Source organism: Dromiciops gliroides, chromosome 5, assembly GCF_019393635.1.
Source record: "Dromiciops gliroides isolate mDroGli1 chromosome 5, mDroGli1.pri, whole genome shotgun sequence".
NCBI classification, from domain to species: domain Eukaryota; kingdom Metazoa; phylum Chordata; class Mammalia; order Microbiotheria; family Microbiotheriidae; genus Dromiciops; species Dromiciops gliroides.
This window is the reverse complement of record NC_057865.1, coordinates 273,424,492-273,439,005: the sequence shown is the minus strand read 5'-3', so window position 1 is coordinate 273,439,005 and position 14,514 is coordinate 273,424,492. Positions and strand designations below refer to the sequence as shown.

Genomic DNA, 14,514 nt, shown 5'->3' with positions numbered 1-14,514 from the left:
AGACAAGAGACATAAGAATGGATCGCCCTTGCTTCTTTGAGGAGGTGGGAAGCTATGAGTGTGGAACACCACTCCTAATGTTAGCCTTTTTTTTGCTATATCCATTAGTTTTTTGGGGGATTTGTTTTTGCTAAATGACTGTCCCTCTTTTTTTTAATCCTATGTTACAAAGGATGGTTCTCTGGGAAGGGAAGGGAAGAGTGATTCATTGGCAAATCAGGATGATAAAAATCAAGTTATCAATGCATATTTATTAAAAATAAACATCTCTCTTGTCTATGCTTCCTAATAGACCCCGGGCCCTTTCCACTGTGCCACCTAGCTGCCCCTATGCTGCATGGCAGAGGCTGGTGCCAAGGATACTAAGAACTAAAAGGATTAGTCACTTCTGATAGGCAGCATGGTGTAGAGGAATGGAGTTACCCCAGGAGTCAGGAAAACCCAGTTTGAAGTCCCACATCTGATACATCTTGACCAAGTCAAGTAACTGAGCACCTCTCTCAAACTAAGTTGCAGAGAAGATGCCAACCAGCATTGTTGGGAGTTTCCTATATCAATAAACTCCTATGTCTAGTCCCTCCCCCTATTCTTTGCTGGTCCCTGGACAAAGACGTCATATTTAAAGTACCCACAGATGTGACTCTTAGGCTTCTCAGCTCTACCACTATCAGCACTTTGCAAAGGAAAGGTGGATGGAAAGGACTGATAAGGGCCCCTTTTCTTGGGTTCACAAGTTCCAGTGGCTAAAGAACTCACTGCCTAGGGGCCATCCCAGTGTTCATGAGTCCCTCTGTGGTCATGTAGGGTGAACCTCAGGCTAGTTGATTGACCTCATCTGTCACCAATGCTATACTGCAAGGAACCATCAGAGTTTGTGCTCTACTAGTGCCACGATCAAGAACCCAGACTCACCTCCAAGTTTCAATGAGGCACTGTAGATGTAGGACCTTGTAGAATAACTGATAATTACATAAACAATCAGAATAAGCACACAACCTCAGCCCACGCAGTATGCAAGAGGCTATAGTGTCATGACTAATTTTCTTCAAACGAGTCAAACTGATGAAAAATGGATCATCGATAACTTTAAGTGTTCCACATGTGGCCTTCTGGTAGCTCTTAAGCACTGTTTTCCCCTAATTCTTTGTTTTTTGCAGTAGTCAGTTGGCCAGAGGCTATAGATGCCTTGATGAAGTCAAGGCATAAAGACAAACCTTTACATAGGAGCCTGCTGCAACTGTGAGAGTCTACAAGGCCACAGTGGGTCAAATTACATCACCCAAATAATGCTACACCCTAGGCAGGATAATCTAATGTGCAATGTAAGTAGGCTGTTAGTGTTGTTGCCCAATTCCCATCTTGTAAAGGTTCTAGTAGATCTTGTAGAGTCAAGAAGGACAACTTGATGATGACTTTACTTAGATTTTAGAAGAAAAATCTTTAAAGGTAAAAGTATGGCTTCAACTTAACCTTGTAGACTTACCTTGGTTTTCCCAAAAATTTTGGAGCCCGAAGGGGTGTTATTTGGGGTGCTTTTCCCAGGACACAGATTGGCTATTTCATTATAAGCTTCAGAAAGGAGTCCTAAGTCAATAAGGATTTCTATCTTTAAACAAAAGAAAAGAAAAAAAAATGAGGCTTTTAATCTACTCACAACAAGCTATAGTATGAGAAATGGGGTCAAATCCTTCTGAACCCAAGATTATCCTGATTAACACTAATAATTACAGAAAAATAATAGAGGATATGTATTGTATCTGTTGAGGGAGAAAAAGGAAGGGGAGAATGAAGGGGGAAGGGGAGAAGATGAAGTAGAGACAGAGAGGCAAATTAAGGGACCAAGAGAATAAACAACCAAAGTTTAGAATCCTGGAAAAGTAACTAGAGATGGAATCAAAAGGTCAGGGTTTGAATTCTAATTCAAATTCATTAGCTTGCAGATGATGTAAAATCTGACAACCACTTAAGATATTCCAGTTTCAGTTTCTGTATCAGACCAAAAAGGACAATAAGACTAGCCTTCCATACACCGTGGATTGCTGGGAGGATCAAGTGATATATATGTACAAGTGCTCTGAAAATCATGCGTAGGAGGGTTGTATATCATTACTGTCAGCACCTATGTGTCATAAAGAAAGGCTTCCTCCCTGTAATATCAATGGGGCACCTCTCATGCTACTGAGTGTGATGATCCTTCCTCTGTGTTTGTCCCCATGCCCAACTATGCTGTTCAACACTTGAAGCCAAGTCTGATACTTCTTTGTAACCCTAGAATTGAGCACGGGGCACCTTACAGAGCATTCACATGATAAATGACTAAGGAGGAAGAGAACGTTGATCCAGGAAGAAGACTCATCTAATGATCAACTGTGGAAATCTTATCTACTCTGATCAAAACAATGATCCAAGACAATTCCAAAGGACCCATGATGAAAAATATTTTCCACCTGTGGAGAGAACCAATGAACTCTGAGTGCAGATTGATGCATATTGTTTTTTACTTTCTTCATGTTTCTTCTTGTGTTTTTTTTTCATGCATGTTTGTTTGTTTGCAACATAGCTAATATGGAATTAAGTTTGGCATGACTTCACAAGTATAATTGATATCATAGTGCTTGCCTTCTCATAGGGTAGGGGATGGGCTGGAGGAAGGGACAGGATTGGGGACTCAAAATTTTAATTTTAATTTAAAAATCAATATTAAAATGTTTAATGTAATTGGGAAATATTTAATTAAATACTTTTTTAAAAAAGAATCATTTTAAAAGTTTGATTATTGGAGAAAGCCCATACTGTAATTCAAAGCCTACTAGCACCACGAAGAAAATATCTGTCTAGAACTAAATTATTCAAATAAGGTCCCTCAATTCCATGCTTTATTTGAATTATGTAGATACATTAAACATGACATTATCTAGCCCTTTTCAGCTAGCAGCATGCCACTGAGGACTGAGGATCGGAATTTGAACTAGGAAAGTATACGTTTATATCCCACCTCAAATATGTACTCTCTCTGTATAACTTTTTAAGCCTGTTTTGTCATCTGTTAAAATTTGTTATCTGGTATGATAACAGAGCCCACTCAACAGTTATTGTAAGGATCAAACAAAATGATTTATGAGGTATCTAAGTGGGGGTAGTGAGTGGATCTGGAGACAGGAAGATGAGAGTTCAAATCGAGCCTCAGACACTTCCTGGTTTGTGATCCTGGGCTTTTAATTTGCCTCAGTTTTTCATCTGTAAAAAATAGTACCTATTCCAGTCCCCCTACCCCCTCAGTTTACTGTGCAGATAAAATGGGATAATATTTGTAAAGGGCTTTGCAGGGGATCTGGAGTCAGGAAGTCCAGAGATTTGTGTTTTCTAAACAAAGCTAAGTCATTATTAAAACTTCACCATAACTTTTACAGATGAAGAAATGAGGCAAACAGAGTTAAGTGACTTACCCAGGGTCACACACCTAAGAAGTGTCTGAGGCTGAATTTGAACTCAGGTCTTTGTGACTCCAGGATCAGCATTCTATCCACTTCACCACCTAGCTGCTCCTGTTACTATGTCAAGAGATTCATAAAAATCTAAAGAGTTATATAAATGTTCCTAGTAATATTTTCCTATCTTTTAACTAAAATAACGTGAAATTTACTTTAGTCCTCTTCAAATTACATACCAAGGAGTGTTAAAACTGTTTATATTTAATTAATTTTTTGGTTACATTTTAAGTTCCAAGCTGTCTCCCTCTCTTCTTCCCTCCCCACCCTGCACTAGGGAAGGCAACCATTAGACACAGATATATAAATATGTTGAAACCCTACTGAGCATACTTCTCTTTATCAGTTCTTCATCTGGATGTGGATAGCATCTCTCTTCATAGGTCTTTTGTAGTTGACCTGAATATTTGTGACACTCAGAATGGCTTTGTCATTCACAGTTATTCTCTCAACAATATTGCCATTATTGTAAACAATGTTCTCTTAGTTCTGCTCATTTCCCTCTCCATTATGTAATGCAAGTCTTTCTATGTGTTTTTCAAATCAACCTGCCCATCACTTCTTACAGCATCACAACCATATGCCACAACTTTTTTAGCCATTCCCTAATTGATGAGCATCCCCTCCATTTCCAGTTCTTTGCCACCATAAAGAGCTTCTAGAAATATTTTTAGAACATATAGGTTCTTTTTCTTTTTCCCTGATCATCTTGAAAAACAGACCTAATACTGATATTGCTAGGTCGAAAGGTATATACAGTTTTATAACTCTTTAGGCATAATTCCAGATTGATCTCCAAAATGGTTGGATTCAGTTTGGAGTTTTAAAATTCAATTGATTTATGACAATAACCTAAAATGGGCAACAAATTGGTTATTGAAAAACAACATAAAATCTATTTAATGTCTTAGCCAATATACCGTTACCTTAAGGATCTTTGCATCTATGCACTTAATTAAATCTTGGCAAACTTCTGCGACAAAGTATTGGTATAATGAAAGGAGTGGCAGAATCTATGGAAAAGAGGAAAATGGTATTTCAGAAATACATTTCATAACTATGTGATAGTCTCCCATTTAAGTTAAATATTAATATTGAAATAGTGAGTAGCAATCAATCTTCCCTCCTTAGCAACTCTGATGTTTGCCATTTCTGAAATGGGTTGAATCAGCTAGACAAGCACATATACATGCATGCATGCATACATACACACATACAGACAGACAGACAGACACACCTTATCAAGACCTCTAACAAAGTATGCCAGCCATTCCAAAGAGTCCACACTAAACAGCACAGATTTCCTCTTAGTTAGCTAAAATAAACCACTCCTTAGGACCCAAATCTCTGAGGAATGGAAAAGAGGAAGTACAGACATTTGCTTTTTCTAAACAAAATTAAATCATTATTTAAGCTTCGCCACCCATTTCAATGTTACCCCTGACTTAAAGGACAGAGGAAATTAGATAACTCAAAACAATAATTTAATCATTAAAGATCATGGTGTATCAAGTTTGGCATTTGAACACCAACGGGATTTGGCTTAAATGACCTCTAAGGTCCCAAACCTTCTAGCTCTGAGGATCACAGGAAAGAAATCTGAGGCTTGTCATGCCAGAAACAAATGCTGATGTGACAACATCTCTTCCCTTTGATTTGCCTCAAAACCACAGCTCCAAGGGAGGGCAGGATGTCTGTCCATCAGTCTCCTTTTGGCCCTGGTTCCACGGCCCGTGTCTTGCCCAAAGAAATGTGAGCATAAGATGGAAACATAGGTCTCTGATCTTTCCATATCTGTTAGCTCGAGCGCAGCTGACCTAGTATGAGAGTCATCTAGCTGGCTTTGTTTCTTCTTCCTCGGTTTAAAAAACAAACAAACTGGATTTGGAGAGAATGGGTCTGGGTTCAAATTCTGGCTCTGTTACTTACTGGCTGTGTTATCCTGAGCAAGCCACATAAAGTCTCTGGGTCTCATTGCTCTCATTTATAAACTGAGGGGTTTGAACTAGGGGGTCTCTGAAGTTCCTACCCCTTTAAATCTATGATCCCATGATTTGACTTCATGGATCTTTGCCTATATCTGCCTCTACTGCTGATAGCAGTTGCTTTATTTTTTTTTTAATCAATTTTTTGAGAATGGTGTTTTTGGATTTTTTTGGTGGGGGGGGCAGGGCAGTGAGGGTTAAGTGACTTGCCCAGGGTCACATACCTAGTGTCAAGTGTCTGAGGCTGGATTTGAACTCAGGTCCTCCTGAATCCAGGATCAGTGCTTTATTCAGTGTGCCCCCTGCTTCATTCATTCATTCATTCATTCATTTATTTTTGGTGAGGCAATTGGGGTTAAATGACTTGCCCAGGGTCACACAGCTAGTAACTGTCAAATATCTGAGGCCAGATTTAAATTCAGGTCCTCCTGAATCTAGGGCTAGTGCTCTATCCACTGTACTACCTAGCTGCCCCTGCTTTATTTATTTTTAAAGAAACTAAAAACTCCTTCTGTATTATCAGGAACTCATTTGGGGCCTAAGGTAATACAAGTTTTGAAACAGTTGTGGACAATGGCACCACTTCTCCATGGTAACCAGCAGGGAGAAATACCAGTGTCCTCCCCCCACCCCTGCCAAGACCCATTTTGAGGTAGCCCTCTCCATTTCTCATACATCTGAGAAAAGTGTCAGCTTTTCTTTTGAAATGAATAAAATGTCTTCAAAATGAACACGAACTGATAACCAAAAGGACTCCAGTTAAAAATGCAACCAAAGAATAGTCATGTCCGGAAAGAAGCAAAGAAATCTAGACAGCTACCCGAAATACATCCTGAAAGAGTGGAGCAAAAGAAATTATTGTTGTTATTGACGAAGGTGGTGGTGGTGATGATAACAATGATGGTGATGGTGGTGGTATTGGTGTTGTTGTTTTTGGTGGTGGTGGTGATGATAGAGACAGATATTATTTCTGCTAAGAGTCCTCAGTGGACCAAATAAGAAAAATCTTGGTACTTTCTCTGTTTTGATGTCAGAAATGATTTAGCCATTCAATTTGAGGACTCCAACTACTCACTATGTTTGTATTGTCATTATATCACTGGGACTTGGGGCTCAGAAAGGAGTCTGAGTCAGAAGCCCCCAGGGAGCCACCATGGAATCAACAATAACAGCCTTAATGTTTGCAGACTCTTTACAAACAGGATCCCATTCAATCCTCTCAACAACCCTGGGAGGTAGAGTCTCTTATTGTCCCCATTTTTGCAGGTGAGGAAACTGAGGTAGACTATGACGTGAAGTGATTTGCCCGGGATCCGACAGCTATTAAGTATATGAGGTGGGATCTGAACCCAGTAGAAAAGAAGAGTGTGACAGGGGAACAGTCAAAGTCAACGTGAAAGCTAGAGAAATAAAGAGGAGGGAAGAATACCAGGAGAGAAGAGACAAGGAAAAGGAGGAGTCAGTCAACAAGCATTGCCATTAGAGCACCTCAATGCAGCAGAGGAGGAAATGCACCAAAACAATTATGGAGACTATAAAGGTGAGGAGGGCCTTCCTGAAGAGCCCCTTGGTGCTTCCTCTGCAGGGGCAGAATGAGGAAGTACATCTGCTGTGTGGCCTCCCGAAGGCTGGGGCCTTGGGAAGCACCTCCATCAAGAGCACCAAAGTACTTAGATCAAGCTATTGTCTGCCTCCCTCTGCCCCCCACAACCAGATGAGTGGTGGCTTCACTGGAGGCCTCTTTGGGACACAAATAAATGTTCTCATTATATCTCACAGCCAGCAATCTCTCGCCCACTTGGGTGCTCCTCAGGTGGTAAAATAGCCAAGCGATGCAAAGGATGAAACTATAGTGCTCAGCTCCTTGTCAAGTACTCATGAGGCTGGATGGGCCAACCATGTGAATGGAATAAAAATGGGGCCGGTGCACTGGGCTCTGTGTGCACTGATCTCTACGTCTGAGCTCTGTGATGCTGCCTTCATCACAGAACGACCAACATTAGGAAGGCAGATAAAAGCGGGCTGACAAAGACTTATTTTGTAATTGGTGGGAACACAGGAGGTCACCTCACACAAGAATATTAATGACTGTAAATATACACTAACTTAAAAGTGCACACAGGGAATTCTCCATTTCATAATCCTCAGAGGCCACATGAAAGAAACTGCCCAGAAGGAATTCCGACAAAGTTATAGGAGAGACTGAGAAATGATAAGTGGCAAAAACTGCTGGAATGTGCTGTTCTTTGAAAATTTTCTACTTGACTTACGATTAGATTGTGGTTAACGGAATGGAGCTCATAGCTGAGGTAAATCAGGCTGCTGACGACAATAGTCACATCCGCTCTGTGGCGGTCACAGAAGAGATCCAGGCCTGGAATGAGTTGACCAATGTCGTACTGGGCATACTCATGGTCGTGTTTGGGATGTATTAGAGAGGTTCTAAGTAGAGCCTGAAAGGGGAAAAGGAAAAGAGAAATTTAACAGCCGTCAAAGTACATCAGTAAATATAATAAGGATGGAAATGATTTCCTGATAGGAGCACCCAGAATTTCTGCACCCTCACTAATGGCCAGGTAGTCCAAAGGTTCTGAGGCATCATTGGGCAGGGGGTGCTGTCACTTACCTGGGGAAAAAGCCACATCATGAAAAATAATTTTGAGCAACACTCCCTGCCTCATTGAACAGAAAGAAGAGAGACACTTATGTGAAATCCTCTGACAGAGGTTTCACACATTTAGGGGAAGTTTTAAAAGTTTGTTTTTAAAAAGTCAGGGTGGGGGGCAGCTAGATGGCACAGTGGATAAAGTACCAGCCCTGGATTCAGGAGTACCTGAGTTCAAATCCAGCCTCAGACACTTACCACTTACTAGCTGTGTGACCCTGGGTAAGTCACTTAACCTCAATTGCCTCACCCCCCCCCCCAAAAAAAATAAAGGCCATTTTTAAAAGTCAGGGTGGTATGGTGGTTACAGTGTTTGGCCTTAGAGTCAAGAAGACTCGAGTTCAGATCTAGTCTCAGGCCCTTAGTGACTCTGGGCAAGTCACTTTATTATCTCTCAGCCTCAGTTCCTTCATCTGTAAAGTGAGGATAATTGCACCTCCTTCATAAAGTTGTTGTGAGAATCAAATTAGGCAACATGTAAAGTACTTTGTAAGCCTTAGAGTACTACGTGAATTTTAGCTGTTAGTAAAGATTAATAATATTATTATACAACTATACATCTACTATATACTATATGGGTATATATGTATGTTTGTATAAATATTTGTATATATGTATGTGTATATATGGGAAGTTTAATGGTGCAGTGGATAGAGTGCCAGGCCTGGAGTCAGGAAGACCTGAGTTCAAATCTGGCCTCAGATACATAGTAGCTATGTGACCTTGGGCAAGTCACTTAACCTTGCTTGCCTCAGTTCCTCATCTGCAAAATGAGCTGGAGAAGGAAATGGCAAACCACTCCAGTATCTCTGTCAAAAAAAAACCAAAACACCAAATGGAGTCACAAAGAGTCAAACCCAACTGAAAACAATCAAACAACAATGTGTATATTATGTGTCTACACACATATATGTATGCATGTATGTATGTATGTGTATATATATATATAGATATACATACATACACACACACACACACACACATATATATATATATACTTCCTGCTGTGAATGCATCATACAGTTCTTTTGACAAGTGCTTCAGAAGAGAAGTCTAAATCTATTTCAGCAACTAATCAGAAGACTATAAGCTTGTGTCCAATTCTGAAACAAGACGTTACTTCAAGATTTTATTTCATGAATATGTTTTTAAAATCCTAAAGGGAACTAATCAATTTGTAAAAATGCCCCAATAATCAATTATGATTTTAGTTGGCCATTTTAGGTTTATTTTCATTGTTGTTGTTGTTGAGTCATTCCAGTTGTACGTATCTAACTCTTTGTGACCACATTTGGGTTTTTCTTGGCAAAGAGACTACAGTGTTTTGCCATTTCCTTCTCTAGCTCATTTTACAGATGAGGAAACTGAGGCAAACGGAGTTTAGTAACTTGCCCAGGGTTACACATCTGGTAAGTGTATAAGGTCAAATTTGAACTTAAGATGAATCTTCCTGATTCCAAACTCCGTTATCTATCCACTGTGCCACCAGGCTGTACCAATTGCTTTATATTCACATTCAATCAAAAGTCAGATATCAGATTTCATTATTTCTCTAAAAGGAATAATTCCATATCCAAGATCAAACCCCCTGTTCTCAAGAAACAAGGAAGGGTAAAGAGAAAAAAAAGTATGAGAAAAGCTTCTCATTCCCCACGCACCCTCTATCTCTCCTCCTCTTCCCCTTTGAAGCATACATAAGAGGCCTATGATGGACCAGAGGCTGAACAATCTGGCCTTGGATTCAGAAATGCTTTCCCCAGAGAGCTGCCTCATCAAACCTTTATAGAATCAGCCTCTTCTGATACATCAAGAAAGTAGTTTCATCCTTCAAAGTAAACAAAGCATTTAACAGTTTGCAAAGGCCCATGGCTACATCTCTAGGTGGAAAAAACAACATTTTTTTTTTCTAATTCAGATAAAAGCCTCTTTATTTGTAAAATCAAGGAATAAAAAACCTAAGAGGGGCAAAGAATTCCACATATGGTTAGTCCAACTGGTTTCTTCTTTTCCTTATGTGAAATATTACAGGTCACTGAGGCGGTCCAACTTTTTATTCAGAAATGAAGTAGCCCAGATCCCATGGCTACTGAAGAAATCAGCCCAAGTTCTACACGATGCAGTCAAGAATAACATTTTGATAACATGAATACAAATAATCCTAATCAGAACCCGACAAAAGGAAAGGGGAACTGTCTGAATCAACCAATATAGATGCTCAAGGAACTCATCTGATGCCTCCTTCTAACATTGAGATTCCCTGAACAAAGCCCACTCCCCTACAGGTCATCCTGTAATCCTTAGACAGGGTTTGCCAAAAGTCTTGAATTTTAAACTGCACTGAAACTTTTGCAAAAACTTGGTCCCACCCCCCCAAACCCCCGTGGTAATTTTTTGTGGGGGGGGGCAATGAAGGGTAAGTGACTTGCCCAGGATCACATAGCTAGTAAGTGTCAAGTGTCTGAGGCTGGATTTGAACTCAGGTCCTCCTGAATCCAGGGCTGGTGCTTTATCCACTATGCCACCCAGCTGCACCTCCCACCCCCTCCACCCCCGGTTAATTTTCAAAGAGTTTTAACCTGCTCTTTCAAATCCCACTTCCCAGCTTAATTTATAATCATTTAAAATGGCAACCTGTTTCCTATCATTTTATGCCTTTGAGGGAGAATATTTAGCATGCTAATATCACTGCAACCTTACTTAGTTTTTGGTTTTCAAAGAGGAGAAAGGAAAAATTTCCCTATTCTTTAATAAGTGTTTTAATTTTATTTTTATTGTGAACTTAAAAGTGATCAAACCCAAACATTTCAATATACAAATAATAAAAAATACTATATAATAAATTTAATCTTCCATTCTATAGAGTTTATTTTTAATTATATATGTGCATGTATAATCTATATCAAATTGTTTACCGTCTCAGGGAGGGAGGATGGGAAGGAGGCATGGAGAGATTTTGGAACTCAAAGTTTTAAAAAATGAATGTTAAAAATGGTTTTTACACATATTTGGGGGAAATATCATTCAAAAAAGTATATATGTGTGTGTAATAATCAAATTGCTTTATTAGAGTTCCTTCTGTACTGTTTACTTCTGCATATTAAAAAATTCTTGGGGGCAGCTAGGTGGTGCAGTGCATAAAGCACTGGCCCTGGATTCAGGAGGACCTGAGTTCAAATTTGGCCTCAGACACTTGACACTTACTGGCTGTGTGACCCTGGGCAAGTCACTGAACCCTCATTGCCCCGCCACAACCCCCCCCCCAAAAAAAAAAGAAGAAAGAAAAAATTCTTAAATTTATTGAAACACACCTGCCATTAAAATAAGGTGCCACTGTTGGTGGAGTTGTGAAAAGATCCAACCATTCTGGAGAGCAATTTGGAACTGTGCCAAAAGGGCTGTCAAACCTTTGATCCAGAAATACCACTGCTAGGTCTATATCCCAAAGACATCCCCAAAAGGAGTAAAAGACTTATTTGTACAGAAATATTTATAGCAGTTCTTTTTGTGGTGCCTAAGAATTGGAAATCAAAGGAATGCCCATCCACTGGGGAATGGCTAAACAAGCTGTGGTATATGACGGTGATGGAATATTATTGTGCTATAAGAAAAGACAAGCAGGATGATTTCAGAAAGTCCTGGAAAGACTTGTATGAACTGATGTATAGTGAAGTGAGCAGAACCAAGAGAACGTTGTACACAGAGACAGCAATATTGTTTGATGAAGAACCGTGAATGATTGAACTATTCTCAGCAATACAATGATCCAAGACAATCCCAAAGGATTTATGATGAAGCATACTATCCACCTCCAAAGAAAGAACTGATATCGATGGGACACAGATTGAAGTATGCTATTTTTCACTTTCATTTTTCCTTTTATTCAATTTTTTTGTACAAAATGACTAATATGATGTTTTACATAATTGCGCATGTATAACCTATATCTGATTGCTTATTGCCTTAGAGAAGGGGGAAGGGAGGGAGGGAAGGAGGGATAAAATTTGGAACTCAAAACTTTAAATAAAGGAATATTTACTGAAAAAAATAATAAAATAAAATAAGGTGATCTCCAATATCTCACTGTGGCCAGGCAGTGAACTCATCAGTGGGACACCATGCAGGAACCTCTTCAAGGCTTGCAACAGACATTGCTTTTGAGGTCCAGACAAAGTTCAAAGAGATTCATTAGCATCTGAACATTGACTTTTGGGCTGGGTGGGTCATTACAGAAATTAACTAAATCTAAACCTCCCATTTTGTAAAGGGCCCAAGAGCACATGGAACAGGATAGACCTGGGGTCTCCAAAGGCCCAGTCTATGCCTCTTTCATTTCAACTACACTTCTTCCTTTTTTCCTTTTGATATGTTTATGGAGTGGTGATCACAACAGTGTGGTTACTTACTCTTCTGACAAAGATTATGTCTTTTCATCCTCTGTAACCCTTGTCCGTACCTTCTCATGGACCCTCCAGAGAGGACCAAAGATGGAGATGCTCAATTGTGCTCAACATGATAGAGACCTCTCTGGCTTAATTGGACATACTGGGGTACCAAGGCAATGATTAGTCTCTGATTCTCACCATATGACAGTCTCACCACTCCTTTTCCATCACACCATTACACCATTTAAAATGGTGAATCATCATCAGAAAAATCTTTCAGCAAACTCACACATGCCACAAAATGTTATTTTCTGCTTTGCATTACTAATAGTCAGTCAACAAGCATTTATTAAGTGTTTACCGTGTGGTATATGATAGGCAAATAGTGAGAACACATAAGGTTGGTCAGAACTAAAGGCCATATTCTTGTCTGTTTCATAGGCCACCAGGGCCATAAAGGTCATCACTTAGTAGCCAACTGTCTAGTAATGAGCCTCTTCACACTTATTCTGGTCCCTGGACACCAGGCCCACTTATTGCTACTGGTCCCACTCCCAAAGACTTTTCAAATTGGTAAAACTAACTGTGAGCACTTAGCTGGCAAAGCCTTCAAGAGCCCAGGATCACCTCCATGCCAAGATGAGAGTCCAGAGCAAGACATTTGTGGAGACCTCTCTTCATAACTATTTAATGTTTTCTGTCTATGCTTAAGGGCAGCTAGGTGGTACAGCGGATAGAGTACCAGGCCTTGGAGTCAGGAAGATCTGAGTTCAAATCCAGTCTCTGACACTTACTAGCTGTGTGACACTGGGCAAGACACTTAACCCTGTTTGCCTCAGTTTCCTCATCTATAATGACAGAATGGTCATTCACCCTATTAGTGAATCCTTTCTTAGGAGTCACAATTGCTACCCTTCGACTTTCTCATGCTTCTTGGTATTGATGGAGGTGCTGAGAGCAAGTCCAAATGGAGCTGAGCAGAAGAATTGGTCAGCAGAGTCAAGATGGGCAGCTTCCTCACTCCTCTTCCCTGCTATTTGTAGGTAACTGGATTTATTAAGCAATTAATCAGTCATGTTACTATGTAAAATCATATATAGTTACCTTAAAAAAATACGAAGAGAAAATGCAACATTCAGTCCTCTCACTCACATTTGATATCAGAATGTATCTGAAAAAAATTACATCAGAGAAATTATATGATTGGCAAACCATTTTTCAAAATATTTTGAAAAGACTACGTAATAACAGAAGGCAGCTGGGTGGCACAGGGGATAGAGCGCTGGGACTGGAGTCAGGAAAACTCATCTTTCTGAGTTCAAATCCACCCTCAGATACTAGCTGTGTGACTGGGCAAATCACTTAACCCTATTTGCCTCAGTTTCCTCACCTGTAAAATGAGCTGGAGAAGAAAATGGCAAACCACCCCAGTATCTCTGCCAAGAAAACCCCCAAATTGGGTCCCAAAGGGTTGGACACAACTGAAACAACTCGACAACAACAAATGTAATTATAGTAGTCTTCAAATACACTAGAGTATTTTACTAGGTCTCTGACAGATGAATAACAAAGCACTACGCTCAGTTTATTCCCAAAGAACTCAAAAGGTGGGATTATCTGCCCTTCCTTTATGGAAGACAGGTGTTTCCTTCCCTTACCTACTTTGATGCTGGGGAGAGTAAAGGAAAGATCATTTATTAAGCACCTACTATGTGCCAGGTACTATACTACGTACTTTTAAATTTTACAAATAGTATCTCATTTGATCCTCACGACAACCATTAGAGGTTTTTGTTATTCAGTTGTTTCAGTCCTATCTGACTGAAGTTTTAACTCTCTTTAGGAGGCAATCGAGAACCACTGAAGGATTTTGAGCAGAGGAGTAACGTGAGCAGATGTAAGGGTGAGAATATTTTCCTGCCAGTGTAATGAAAGAAAGATCAGAAAGAGCAGTAGGAAAAATGGAGTGAAGGCAGAATAACCAAGGCAGGTGG

General features: G+C 39.9%; 1 protein-coding gene across 1 annotated transcript in view; it reads right to left on the bottom strand.

Annotated features, from left to right (window-relative positions):
• Positions 1–14,514, bottom strand: part of CFAP54 (cilia and flagella associated protein 54) — a 347,358-nt gene that overhangs the window by 117,811 nt on the left and 215,033 nt on the right. Inside the window, exons 46-49 of the mRNA XM_043967706.1 lie at positions 13,625–13,691; positions 7,744–7,926; positions 4,415–4,501; positions 1,484–1,606 (exon numbers count right to left, since the gene is read on the bottom strand). Coding sequence (XP_043823641.1) covers positions 1,484–1,606; positions 4,415–4,501; positions 7,744–7,926; positions 13,625–13,691 — 460 coding nt within the window. The remainder of the gene's footprint in view (positions 1–1,483; positions 1,607–4,414; positions 4,502–7,743; positions 7,927–13,624; positions 13,692–14,514) is intronic.